The following is a 13,616-nucleotide window of genomic DNA, read 5'->3' on the forward strand; positions in this document are numbered from 1 at the left end:
AACCCGGAAGGCACGGCGCTCAGGTCAGGACCGCGCGCGGTGGTCTGAGGTCAGCGGCCGGGTCCCGCATGGCGGCGCACAGGAAGCACGGTAGGTGGGTGCGGGCGGAGGCCTGCCCAGACCCCAGACCCGGCTCTCGGCTCAGACCGCGGTATTGTCTCGGGACCCCGACCCCGGCCTCTCTCCAGGCCGCACCCCAAACCCAGACCGACTCCCCACCTCCTCCCCACTCCCTACCCATCCCCCGCTCTTACCCCAGACCCCGACCCCGGACCGCGGCCCACCCCTCGCCCGTGTTGTTGCTTGCATGGATGCTGGTCGGGCCGGCCCTGCCAGGCCCCACCTGTTGTCTGGGGACGTGGGCGGGGGCGAGCCCAGCTAGGGGTTCGTGTTCTTAGCAGAGCCCCTGTCGGTCAGTGAGTACGGCCGCTCAGCTCTTCAGAGGGGTCCTAGACCGGGCTCTGGGGTGGGGCTGCAGCCGGCTCCGGCAGCCTCACCGAAAAGTACAGCAGAACCTCCCCGAGCCACTGTGTCCTCATCTGAGAAACGGAGGTCATGGTGTTTACCTTCAGTGGACCTAAGGTGTGGGGTGTATCCTAGTGCGTATTAAATTCTGTGATAGTATTAGTCAGTACCAAAGACAGGAGCATAATAAATGGAATTGGTTAACCTGGCCGTGCCTTAGAACGGAAGTGTTAGAAAATAAAGCGTGCTCCTGCCTCCTGCAAACCCCAGCTCATTACCCTCACGTGTAATCATCATTATAATGAAAAGAGTGGCGGTTTTTGACATGAATCTCGTGTTACTTGGATTAATTCAGGCGCTGATGAGTTTTTTTCCTTCTCTGTGTTTAAAACTGATAATCATGTTTGAAATGAAAAGGTAATGGCAGACTATAGTTATAAAACAATTGCTTAAAAAGGAAAAATTTCTCAGGCAGAATGTGGAGAAAAATATGGTCTCAAGTCTTCCTTTTTAGGGAAACACTGCACGTGAGCTTCCCCCTGTCCTTCAGGGCCAGGGAATTGTCACCTGATCAGCTCACAGTTTAAAAATGACCTAAAAGTTTTTAAGCAGTCAGATGTTAGGCTCTAAAACGGACCTTCACGTATGTTAATGAGCACCAGAAATACCTTGTTCATGACCCTCTCCTGGAAGCAGGGCTGGCAGGCTGTGAATTCATTGTCGAGGTTCTTAGGAGCAGACCTGACGGTGAGCTGCCTGCAAAGCTGTCCCTGCCTTCGTGGTGGGGGGCTTCTTGCTACTGCCGGTTTTCTCCTCGTTTTAAACCACAGCACACTCTTCTCTTACATTCCTTCAAATGTTTGCAACTCTTCTGAGCTTGAAATAAATGCTCTTTTCTATGCAAGAAATTATTATAGCATCTATCATGTACCTAATTAAAAAAAAAAAAAACCTTTCTCCACTCACTAAAGTGAATGAAAGCTGTTAATTGTTTTAGTCATTCACTAATCATCTTCCCTCGAGACAGCCTTTTTTTCCTATTGGATGTGTGATAGAATGGTCAAGTAAATTTACGTTGTTTAAGGACATTGTGGTTGGAAGGATGGATTAATAAATCCCAAAAGTATAAAATGTAGGTGGGAAAGAAAATATTAGTTTTCTGTGTGTCTTCCTCAAGATCACCTGAAGAGCCCATCGGCTGAGTGGCACTTAGGCTCTGAGAGGCACTGAAGGGAGGATTTAGCTGGAATAAAACTTCCCAGCATTTGTGACCTGATGGAGCAGGAAACTGGGGTGTGTGTCTTCAGAGCATTTCCCTTCTGTGTGGCTTGCAACGAGTGAACTTAGGGGAACGTGCCACAGGAGGAGGGGATAGAGCTTAGCATGTCCCCTCGTAGGGATGTCTCTTTTCCCAAGGTCCAGCTCAGGGTCATGGGGTGGTTGGAGATGGGGGTTGGGCACTCTTGTTGATGGTGGGAGAGGAGTCAGCTGCCACAAGACGCAGGTGTGCCTCTCCTGGAGCAGACCCCACACAGAACTGACTTGGTGTCGTTTATTCATCACCGGGTGTTGGCAGAGCATCTGCTGAGTGTAGCAGAGCCCCTTAGGCCCTGGCTGCGGCAGCGAATCAGGCACGGTATCCCTCCCTCCCCAAGCTAAGTGAAGCTCTGCTGTGCTTTGAGGCTGTGCGTGGGGTTAGGGCAGTGCTTGCTGACAGAGGACACATCCAGGGGCCCATACTCCCCTGCCTGGCCCTGGCACAGACCAAGAAACATGAGGTGGAAAGGTTGGCAGTCAGGCTAAACAGTGATTCTAAGCATTTTTTTTTCCTGGAAGTAGATTGTTTCTGCTAGGCAATATAACATGCTAATGCCACAGTTTCCTTGTAACAATGTGTAGCAAAACTCTGCAGGATTAATGGGAAGAATGTGGTGCCTTTGAAGCAGCACCACCTGAGTAAAAATTCCTCAAATGTGCTCTATGTTATGCTAGTGTAAGTATAGCACCGGAGGATGTTTCTTGGGCCTACTTTGCAAGCCTCTGAGAGGTGCTGTGCAGCTCTGACCATGAACCGCTCTCCTAATTGAAGAGGGTCCCAGGAAGGGGAAGGGCACTGTGGCCTCCATTCTACCCAGGGAGATTGGGTGAATATCTGGCATGTAATTAAGTGATAGCTCAGGTCGGGCTGTTTCTGGCATGTAGGGTAGCCAGCGGTCAGGGGAGCCTGGAGTGGGGTTGCAGTGGACTGGGGAGGCCCCCAGTGTCACAGATCCCCCAGGGGCTGCGTGCTCCTGGAGGAAGGGGCCTGCTGCTGTGGGTGAGGACCTTACGAGCTGCCCGGGTGACTCCTGGAAGGAGTGACTGCGTCTGGCGTTGGCCTGGTTGAGCCTTGCTGCCTCCTCCTCCCTGGACGGTTCCCAGTGCCTGTCAGGACATCTCGTGTTGGTGAGCAGGGCCGTGCAGGACTTGCCCCTTGCTTCCTTCCCGAGACGCTGACTGTATCCCTGCTCCTTGGGCGGAGTCTTGCTGTTGGGCTTCTGGAGCCTCCTCCCTGGTCATTGTGAGGGGTTTGGCTCTGGTCCTCTCCCTGACTCCATGTGTGCTTCAGGGACGTTTCCGGAGGAGGCAAAGCTTGCGTGGGGTTTGCTGGGCAGAGGCGATCCTCAGATGCTGGGGTGAGGACCACAGTCTCGTGGAGGCGGGAGCCCCGTCCCAGGGCCCAGCCCTGAGCAGGCAGAGGAGTGCCAGGCCGTCCGGCCGCTCCCTGTCTCCCTGCACCAGGCCTGTCCTCACCACCCGCTGCTGTGTGTGTGGTGGGAGGACGCGCCCCTGGATTTAAGCAGAGTCCCTGCCCCGCAGTGCCCCCTGCATTCGTCTCACTGCACCCTGAGGCCAGTCCTTTGACTCCTTGTCCTGCAGTTTCCCATCAAGGCGGTTCAGTGTTGCCAGCCGCTCGCGTCGAGGAGAGAGCTCCAAGGGCACCGTGCTGCTGGCATGGCCTTGCTGGCCCGGCTGGGCCTTCTGTAGGGAAGGCCACAGAGCCCTGTCGCAGAGGACTCCTCCTGGGAGGCACCCAGCGTGATGTCAGCCTGGGGAACATGTACTGGAGCGCGGGATGCTTGGTTGCTTTTTAACAAGAATCCATTCTTTCTGTGACTGCTGCACGCACAGGACAGCTTTACTCGACAGCTTCACTCGCTCTTGCAGGTGCATCCTCCAGGGCCAAGGGGTCTGCAGCAGGCAGGCGGCCTCTGTCTTCCTGAGACTCCTCAAATGAAGTTGGAGCTGCCAGTGCCTTGCAGTGAGCAGTCACACTTCCTGTTCGCCACCTCCCTGTCGTCTTCTGGTTTCTCCTGCACCTCAGGGAGTGGATTGCCCGGACTTCACACACCAGGAATCGCTGGCGTTGTCCACGGTGCTGGCGCTGGTGCCAGAGTTCCTGCAGCTCTGGTAGTCAGGGAGAGGTGTCTGTGTGTAGGCTTGGGTCTGTGAGCTTGTGTGTGCATATTGTCAATGTGCATGCATGTATGTGTGCCACTGTTCCTATGGGTGCACGTGTCTGTGTATGCCTTTGTGTGTGCACACGTCTGGTGTGTGTGTGCATGCATGTCTCTGTGCATCTGTGCAGGTGTGTGTGTGGTGTGTATCTGTGCATGCATGTGTGTGCCTTTGTGGTGTGCATGTGTGTATGTGTATGTGTACATGTGTGCATGTGTATGTGCCTGAGTGGTGTATGTGTGTGCATGCATGTGTGTGCATGCGTGTGGTGTGTACGTATGTGTGCCTGTGTGGTGTTTGTATGTGTGTTTTGCATGTGGTGTGTGTGTACATGCATGTCTGCTTGTGATGTGTATGTACATGTGTGGGCATGCGTACCTGTGTACATATGTATGTGCCTGTTTGGTGTCTGTGCCTGTGTGATGTGTGTACATGTGTCCATGTTCATGTATGTGTGTGTGCCGGTGTGTGTGTACATGTGTCTGTGTATGGTGTGCGTGTACGTGCATATCTGTTTGCCTGTGTGTGCCTGTGTGTGTACATGTGTGTGACTGTGTATGGTGTGCCTCTGTATACGTCTGTGTGGCATGTGTGTACATGTGTGTCTGCGTGTTTGCCTGTGTATATGTGCATGCATGTGTGCCTGTGTGTGTATGTGTGTGCGCCTGTGTGTCGTGTGCCTGCGTACACGTGTCTGCATGTGGCGTGTGTGTACATGCATGTCTGGGTGTTTGCCTAGGTATATGTGCATGCATGTGTGCCTGTGTGTGTATGTGTGTGCGCCTGTGTGTCGTTGCCTGTGTACACATGTCTGCCTGTGGCATGTGTGTACGTGTGTGTGTTTGCCTGTGTATATATGCATGCATGTGCGCATTTGTGTGTGCGCCTGTATGTCGTGTGCATGCATACACGTGTCTGCATGTGACGTGTGTGTACATGCGTGTCTGGGTGTGTCCCTTTGTGGTGTGTGCATCTCCCAGCTGTACCCTGCAACTTGCCTGTGATACCTGCCTCTCCCTTGGAGTCCCAGAGCTGAAGATGCCGGTTCAGATTTGTTTCCGTTGGAAAGAGGCCCCTTTTTCTTCTTACAGCGTAGTGTTGGTCTGGTTGGGTGCCTGGTGACTGTTGGGGCCGACTTTCATTCTGGCTCCGTGTGTGGGACTGTATGCAGACCTGGACAGGAGTCATCGCTGTGCTGCAGGAGAAGTGGGGCTGTGTTCCTTGACACGTGTGGCTTTGACATTCTCTACTCACATGCGGTAGAATCCTTCCTCTGGAACAAGAGTTGGCACCTCTTTCCCCATCTTCAAGGAAGGACAGCGTGCTCAGGAGCGCTTCCCAAGTGAATGACTGAATGAACGAAGGAGGGAAGGAAGGAAGGAATCAGCCTCATGGAACAGGGAGGTTTAGAGAATCCCGGTAAAGCAAGAGGCCCCATGCTATCCAGGCCCTGCGGGAGTGTTGGTGCATGGTGAGGTTGGGGGGTGAAGGTCAGCCCCAGCAGGGAAGGGCAGGTGCAGTGGTGGCAAGGCCAGCGCACGTGGAGATGAGGAGGTGCGGTACTGCGACGGCTGGAGGAGGGTTGCAGAAGCTGCTCAGACATGGGAGCAGCTGCAGTCTCGGCTCCTTGCAGGTTGGGAGAGAGTCGTGCTCGGTGTGCGGCTGGAGAGGGAAGTGGGCCGAGGAGGTGGTGGATGCCAAATGTGCCCATCCCTGACGGCCGGCGCCCCAATGCACAGCAGGCCTAGGTCTCGATGGGGATGGCCACCGAGGTCAGTCCTGCTGGGCTGCTGCCTCAGAGCTCACTCTACTAATGCTCAGGTGGCGCATCTGTAAAGCGGGCGGCAGCACCGTGAGGACCCAGCCAGGTGACCGATTACAGGCAAGGTTTTGTTGGAATCACGAGCTGGTCACTGCCACTGGTCCTGTCCCCTGGGTGCAGGAGACACGGAGGTAGGGGACCCGTGTGCCTCAGAACAGAGCAGACAGGAAGCCGGAGAGGACAGCAGGCACGGAAGCCGGAGGGGACAGCAGACCGCCGGAGGGGACAGCAGGCACGGAAGCCGGAGGGGACAGCAGACAGCCGGAGGGGACAGCAGGCACGGAAGCCGGAGGGGACAGCAGACAGGAATCCGGAGGGGACAGCAGGTACAGAAGCCGGAGGGGACAGCAGACAGCCGGAGGGGACAGCAGGCACGGAAGCCGGAGGGGACAGCAGGCACGGAAGCCGGAGGGGACAGCAGGCACGGAAGCCGGAGGGGACAGCAGGCACGGAAGCCGGAGGGGACAGCAGGCACGGAAGCCGGAGGGGACAGCAGGCACGGAAGCCGGAGGGGACAGCAGGCACGGAAGCCGGAGGGGACAGCAGGCACGGAAGCCGGAGGGGACAGCAGTCACGGAAGCCGGAGGGGACAGCAGGCACGGAAGCCGGAGGGGACAGCAGGCACGGAAGCCGGAGGGGACAGCAGACAGGAAACCGGAGGGGACAGCAGACAGGAAGCCGGAGGGGACAGCAGACAGCCGGAGGGGACAGCAGGCACGGAAGCCGGAGGGGACAGCAGGCACGGAAGCCGGAGGGGACAGCAGGCACGGAAGCCGGAGGGGACAGCAGGCAGAAAGCCGGAGGGGACAGCAGGCATGGAAGCTGGAGGGGACAGTAGGTGAGCAGGTGTCACTGCGTCAGGGTATAGGACGAGAAACCACAGCACCCAAAATGGACCGCATGGTCCTTCGTGGCTGGCGCAGGGAAGAAGTGGGGTCCAGGAGGCCACACTGGGGCAGCCGTGGCTCCCTCATGCTCTGGGCGAGGCAGCATGGGTGCAGGAGGTACAGCTGCTTCCCGGGTTCTGGGTTCCACATCCTTGATAGCGTTCCTCAGTGAGCGTAACCTGCCCGTGCAAACAACATGGGTCTTGTCGGTGTGGAATCCCTTATGGGTTGCCAGTTTTTTGGGCTGAATTCAGGACCTATCTAATGAAAAAGCCAGTGTTTAATGAAACAGGAAAAAATTAAAATATTGGAGTAAAAGGTGTAGTTTATCTGGTGTCTCCTGATTTTCATAAAGCAGCTTGCTGAATTGCCTTCCCAATGACCTCTCAGCATGTTTTAGCCCAGCCTGGTTTTGGTGAGAAACTGACTCCGAGAACTGAGTGGGCTGCCGGAGGGTCAACCCGGGAGCCCTTGGGTTGCTGGCATCCCGCTGGGTGTGTTTATACCAGTGCTTAATGAAAACTGCTGCAGCCGCCCCTGAAGGTAAGATGTTTATGAACGCTTCATGACACGACAAATGCTGGTTAAAAAACTACCAGGAGAAACTCCGCTCAAAGTTTGCCTGGAATATTTTCTTTCTTCTCCTTTTTTATTTGTAGAGATCGGATCTCACTATGTTGTCCAGGCTAGTTCTCAAGTAATCCTCTGACGCGGCATCCTGAGTAGCTGGCCTCCAGGTGCCTGGCTTTCTTCTTTGTTTAAGGGTTAGAGTTTCAGTAGAAAATGACTATTTGGTATATTTTCACCTCCTACGTGAGGATCGCACGTCAGACTGGTCATGGTGTGAGGTTCTGGTGATGTCCCATTTGAGGATTGTTTCTGGTTTGATGTCAAGCACTTGTTTTTTGTTTTTGATATTTCAGAAAGCTTGCCCACTTCTGCTTAAGTATTAGCCAATTATTTTTCCATTTGTCATTCTGTTATGAAACTCCTCAAGAATCTACTACTCATTGAATTAACATACTGAACTTTTCTTTCTTGTGGAGTGATGTAATTCTATTACCAGTTTATTCCTTTATTTCTAGATTATAGTCAAAGGCTAAATACCTTGCCTCATTATAGGGATAAAATGAAAAAATAAATCTCACAGTGATTATCATTTTAAAGAAAGCTGTGGCTGGGGCAGCATATTTTCAGCAGGCATTTAAACATAGTTTTTACTGAAAAAAGAAAATTCAAACAGATTTTCAAAAAATACAATAACCCTGATAAATGTTAAATTTAAAATGCCTATTACAACGAGACAGGCAGATGTAGGAGGAAAAAGAGATCAGCTAGAGCTGCTGTTCGCTGAGATAGCAGAATTTTGATATTTTCTCTAAACTGATGAAATAATGTGGTGTGTGTGTGTTTTGTGGAAATGTTTTGGGAGATTTCTCTAATATGACAGGTGAAGGAGGCAGGGAGCAAGCACCTCCAAGCTGGCCATGGTAGAAATTTCTACTAATAATTATTTCCAGTCTTGTTTTCAGTAGCAGTTTTTCATTTAAATATGTTGTTAAAAGCCTGCCAACTCTTGTTTGAAAATCTAATCGCTTTTCTGTTTGTAAGTCTATTAAGTGGAAACTAAAAAGGAATGTTATAAACCGATTTTGTTCTCTATGAGTATTAGTCTGTTCTGCATTGATGTAAAGGAATGTCTGAGGCTGCGTAATTTATAAAGAAAAGAGGTTTGCTGGGCCCACGGTTCTGCAGGCAGTACAGGGAGCATGGCGCCAGCACCCGCTCCTGGTGAGGCCCCGTCGGGAAGCTTCCACTCTTGGGGAAGGCAGAGGGGAGCCAGCGTCCTATGGTGAGGGAGGGAGAACGGGAGAAGGCGGAGGTCCCGGCCTTTTAAGCAGCCATATCTCCAAGAGCTCGTCACCGGGAGGTGGGCACCAAGCCATTCCCACGGCATCTGTCCCATGGCCCAGACACTTCCCAGCAGACACACCTTCAACACTGGAGCTCGCATGTCACCGTGGGATTTGGAGGGGACACATCCAAACCACATCAGTATGTTTTTCTCCTACAGGGCTTTACATTGTAAAGTTACTCGTGAATATTTGTGGTCTCTCATTTTAATGAATTCCTGTAAGCATGTGGTCCTATCGGTTTTACCACTTCTCCTAAGCATCCACATTTTAAAATAGGTCCTTTTGAACTGATCTCATTCTTCACATCCCCAAATAAGCTGTACACGTATTTTCTCTGAAACTCACACTTTTCCAAGAGACACCAGTTTATAAGGGTGATGGCAAAAGTTTTGAAATTTTAGAGAATCACGAATGATCATTATTTTAATCTCTTCCAGCACCAAGAGTTTCATACCCAACTGTTAGATTTTAAATTCAGCAACTGCATTTAGGAAGAGTTTAGAATTAAAAAGGTTCACTTCCAGCGGTCAAACTTTGTTTCTTTGTGAGGTACATATATTTACAGTTTTTCCTAAGTGTCTAATTTCCAAAGAACACTTTACTGAAAGATTTTATTGGTATTTGGCTATGTCTTTGACTTGAAATAGCAAGTGTCGGCAGCAGTCCTTTCTGAGAATTATACCGAAGTGACTTAATTCCCCTGTGAAAGGGACTCATTTCTGCGGGGTGTTGCGGCGTGTTAATTTCAGACGGGGTGTTTTTCTGGGCCTTGGCCTGTTGTTGTTGTGTCTCTCCTTTCTCAATGCTGATTGCTTGGCCTGCTTGGTAATTTATTTGTTTTCCTGCAGGTTATTTTTTTCGATTGGCATTAAACACTCAGTCCTCTGTCTTTTTATTTTCCGGTGATTGCTTTTTGATGGGCAGTAGAGTTTCAAGTTAAAACTTGCTCTTGCTGCTGGAAGCGGAGCACGTTGATGAGGTGTGGGAAGGAGAACGGAACCAGCCTCAGGCTTCTGACAGACATGGAGTCGTTGTGAGTACAAGGCACTTTCATTTGGGCCACAGAGCGTTGGGGGCTGCAGGAGCTGCTGCTGCACCAGCTGGTCCAGCTCTGTTGTGGGTTCTTTTTGTTTTCAACACATTGTAAATTAAACAGAAAAGAGGCTTTTAGCCTCTAACTTGATTTTTGTCAGCCTCCATCTGTAGCTTATAAACGTACACACACTTAGGTAAAAACACATTAGATCAAAAAGGAGCATTTCCACAAACCAAAAATGACAACTGCTTCACTGTGTCCTGGTTATTCTGGAGGGAAAAAAACCTTTCGTTTATGTTCTGATTTTGGTATTAGTCAGCAAGTAGAGCTGGCCTGTTGGAAGACAGGCTGTGTTTACAGAATCGTGTCCATATCTGCAGGAAACCACCAGCAGTTCGTGGGGTCCTCGTGTCATTCATCTGACGGTTCCAAGAACCAGCAAGGGCATCAGTGCCATGCAATGTGGTTTTGGTCCAAAACGGCTGATTATTTGTGTGTAAATAAACAGTGTGAGCCCTGGTGATAAGGGCCCTGAGTGCCTGGGCCGGGTGTGTGGGGGCCGCACACTTGGTGCTTGTCAGCTCAGATGCTAAACCCAAGTGGCGCCGTGTCCACGAGGTCTCTCCCAGCCCCAACCTCCGTCCTCTCATCTCCGGGGCTGGGAGGAAGTGAAACTCGTCTGTGAATCTGCCAGCAATATTAGCTGGTGGAAAGTAATTATTAATATTTAAATTTGCATTTTAAATGTCGCTCTTTTAAAAACTGATTTTAAAAAGTTAAAATTATATTTTTAAAAAATACTTTATGATTTACATTTTAGCAGCCGTAAATATTTAGACATTTATTTGTCAGCAAATTTATTTTTAGATACCTGGATATTTGTATTAAACTGAGCAAAGATTTATTAAAATTCTTGTTGAAGACAAAATCTGCCGCTTTATAATGAGATATCCATTTTGACGTCTATTTGAGATCATCTGTTTTTGTGCCTGTTTACAGGACGCTTTATGAATAATTCATGGGTCATGGATAATATGACACAAAACCGGCCTTTGCCAATATTTAATATCAAAATCATGCTATAACTCCTGTCAGTGAAGCACTGTGCAGGAGGTGCTCGTCTTTTCTATAACAAGGTTTACCAGAAGTAGCAGGTGTCAGAGTGGCTTCAGGCTCATTCCAGCAATGGAGCAGACATGGTGACCTCCAGGAGTGTGTGGGCCGCTGGGAAAGATGTTTTCCTCCACGAGGTTCTAGAACACCCGTGCGATATGGAGCCTCTTCAGCCACAGGGGTTCATGAGATACTTAAGCCAGTTTAGCTTAGGCTACTGAAAGGTTTTCTTTTTGCTTTAGTTTTTTTTGATGACCATGCTCAAGTTTGAATTTGAAAAAGGGACGTTGTCTCTCCCGTGGCTGTAAACTGTACAGACCTTTATGTGTTGACCATCGTGAATTAGCACATCCAAATCCCTACGGCCTTCTTCCCACTCCCACCCTCCATATGAAAGCTTGGGATTTAAACGTGAAGGACTAAACTTCTGTACTAAAATTGTATTATTTGCTTAAGAATTTTAAGCAGCCTGTTTTCCTGCATTCTTAAGTAGTTTCTTGCTCTTCCTGGCATCCTGATTTATTATCGCAGATATCAGCTTTGCCGTCCTGTGTGTCTGTGGCTGACACTGGCGCGGTGCAAGCGTGCATCCTCGTCCTTCCTCATGGGTACCTCAGCGTTCTGCCATCAGTCATGTCCATGGGTGATGCTGGCGCGGGGCAGGTGTGTGTCCTTGTCCTTCCTCGTGGGCACCTCGGCGTCCTGCCGTTGGTCATGTCTGTGCAGCCTGCATTTACCTCTCGGACGTCTCATTTGTCTTTGAGGGTGTCCAGGACATTCCTCTTCCTCCAAGGCCTCATTTCTGCAGAGTAGTCGGTGATTTTCAAGGAGTGGCATGATGAGATTTTGTGTTCAGAAGACGAGGAGCAAGGTGCACGTCTAGGGCCCCGTTCTGCTTTCTAAATATTGGGCTCCTTGGAGAAGGGGCTGGTTCCAGGCCTAGGCAGAGAAAATACAAAATGAGCCTGCAGTACCTTGTAGGGTGTGCTCGTGGGAGGGCGCCGGGTCCAGGCTGGAGGGCGCTGGGTCCACACTGCGGTGGATCCTGTGGCCAGTGCCGGGACTATTTGAGCAACGAAGTATATGTGGACAGTACAGGGTGATGGTCCTTGGAACAAATGAAACATCTGCGAGTCCTTAAAGTATTAAATAACACAAAGGTAATAATTCAATACATGGGCAAGTGTGGACAGTTCTTCAGTACAAAATTCCATGTGATAAACACGGAAGGAGTGAGGAAGGAAAGCCACTGAGGAGCCCACCCGCCAGCGGATGCTAGAATTAGTGGGTGAGATTGAGGAGGAAAAGGATCTAGTCCCGCGGTGTCTCCTCCACAGAGTTTGTTGGTTATAAAGGAAAGAGAGTCGCTTGGCAGGGAGAAACCCAGCAGACCTCACAGCACCTGTGGGCGACCAAGGGCATCAGCGGAGAGAAGTATCTCAGTTGGATGTGGGCACCAGCGCCCATCTGCAGTTCTGCAGAAGTGGATGACCTCAGAGTCACCCTGAGAACACTGGACCCAAGTTACAGCAATTCCAAAAAATAACTCTGCCGCAAGAGGTGTCACGACGGTGGAGGACAAGGAAAATGGGAGAAAAGTGAGGCACCGAGGGCGGATGGGGCAGGATCAGAGCCTGGTTGATGTGGGAGCCTGCTGTTGGATGAGGGCTCACACAGCCAGGGCTGGGGTGGGGCAGAAACCCAAGTTTTCACGGTTGAAACCGCTTCCCTGAGCCTCGCCAGGCCTAGGGCTTTCGTGTGGCAAAGCCCCGAGGGTCGGGCTCTCAGCCCAGGCAGTGGCCCCAGGGCCCGGGCTCCTGGTGGGAGGTGAGTCCAGGACCTGCCTAGGTGGTCTGTGGGGAAGCTCCTTAGGAGGGTGTTAGGGCCTCGGCATGTGGCCTGGACCCCCTGGGTCTGCATGGTCCTGGGAACCACCCCTCCCGAATCTGCTCGTTTGGCACCTGAGCAGGCGTGCGGGGGAATTGCAGAAATCCTAGAGGCTGGAGACCCAGAGGCCTTGGGGTTCTGTGGGCCCTGCACGCTGTGCCAGCAGATTGATTCCTGGCTTTCAGGTCGTGAGGCTGGGATCAGGTAAATCTGTTCTGAGAGAAAAGCCTGTGTTACAGAAGGCAGAGCTTGTGACTCCCAGGGTGGCCTCTGCCGTGTCAGTTATCTCTGAGAAACCCCCGCCAGCTGTCACTCTGAATTTAAAGCCAGCTGACTTTAGATTGTTCCCGCCTTCTACTTCCATTTTAGAATTTTTATAAAAATTCTAAATGTACTATACACCTATATCAGTTATTTTCATTTGAAACATGAAATTTAACAGTGTTGGTGGAAAACTACTGTTAATTAGGCTATAAATGTAATTTATTTGAGGCACTGGATAGAATTCAGTGAAAATCCTCCTTACCTTTCTCTTTTTAGGCACATTCTTGTTATGTTGCTTTTAGCTCAGATATCTGCCTCAGGAAGCCTTGAAAGACTGTGACCTGGGGACAGACTCAGTGTGCTCCAATCCGTACCCTGTTGTGTTCTGCAGTTTCTCAGTGTGCTCCGATCCGTACCCTGGTGTGTTCTGCAGTTTCTCAGTGTGCTCCGATCCGTACCCTGGTGTGTTCTGCAGTTTCTCAGTGTGCTCCGATCCGTACCCTGGTGTGTTCTGCAGTTTCTCAGTGTGCTCCGATCCGTACCCTGGTGTGTTCTGCCATTTTCTTTGGGATCAGCTGCCTTGTTTCAGCAAACTCTATCATCTGATGCTTGCTTGGGTCCAGCGTCTCTTGGCGGTGGCTATTAGTCAGGGCCTTCCCTGGCCTGCCCCCTCCCTGGGACTGTCTGGTGCCTGCCCAGCCTCAGGCGTTCTGCAGCATTGCCTGGCT

The 13,616-nt window shown here is 51.0% G+C and overlaps 1 protein-coding gene across 1 annotated transcript in view; it reads left to right on the forward strand.

Moving 5' to 3' along the window:
* ERICH1 (glutamate rich 1) overlaps positions 1–13,616 on the forward strand; it is a 60,267-nt gene continuing 46,651 nt past the window's right edge. The window contains exon 1 of the mRNA XM_055289584.2: positions 1–90. Coding sequence (XP_055145559.2) covers positions 69–90 — 22 coding nt within the window. The 5' untranslated portion in view covers positions 1–68. The remainder of the gene's footprint in view (positions 91–13,616) is intronic.

The sequence above is a fragment of the Symphalangus syndactylus genome, chromosome 1 (genome assembly GCF_028878055.3).
Source record: "Symphalangus syndactylus isolate Jambi chromosome 1, NHGRI_mSymSyn1-v2.1_pri, whole genome shotgun sequence".
Classification (NCBI taxonomy): Eukaryota; Metazoa; Chordata; class Mammalia; order Primates; family Hylobatidae; genus Symphalangus; species Symphalangus syndactylus.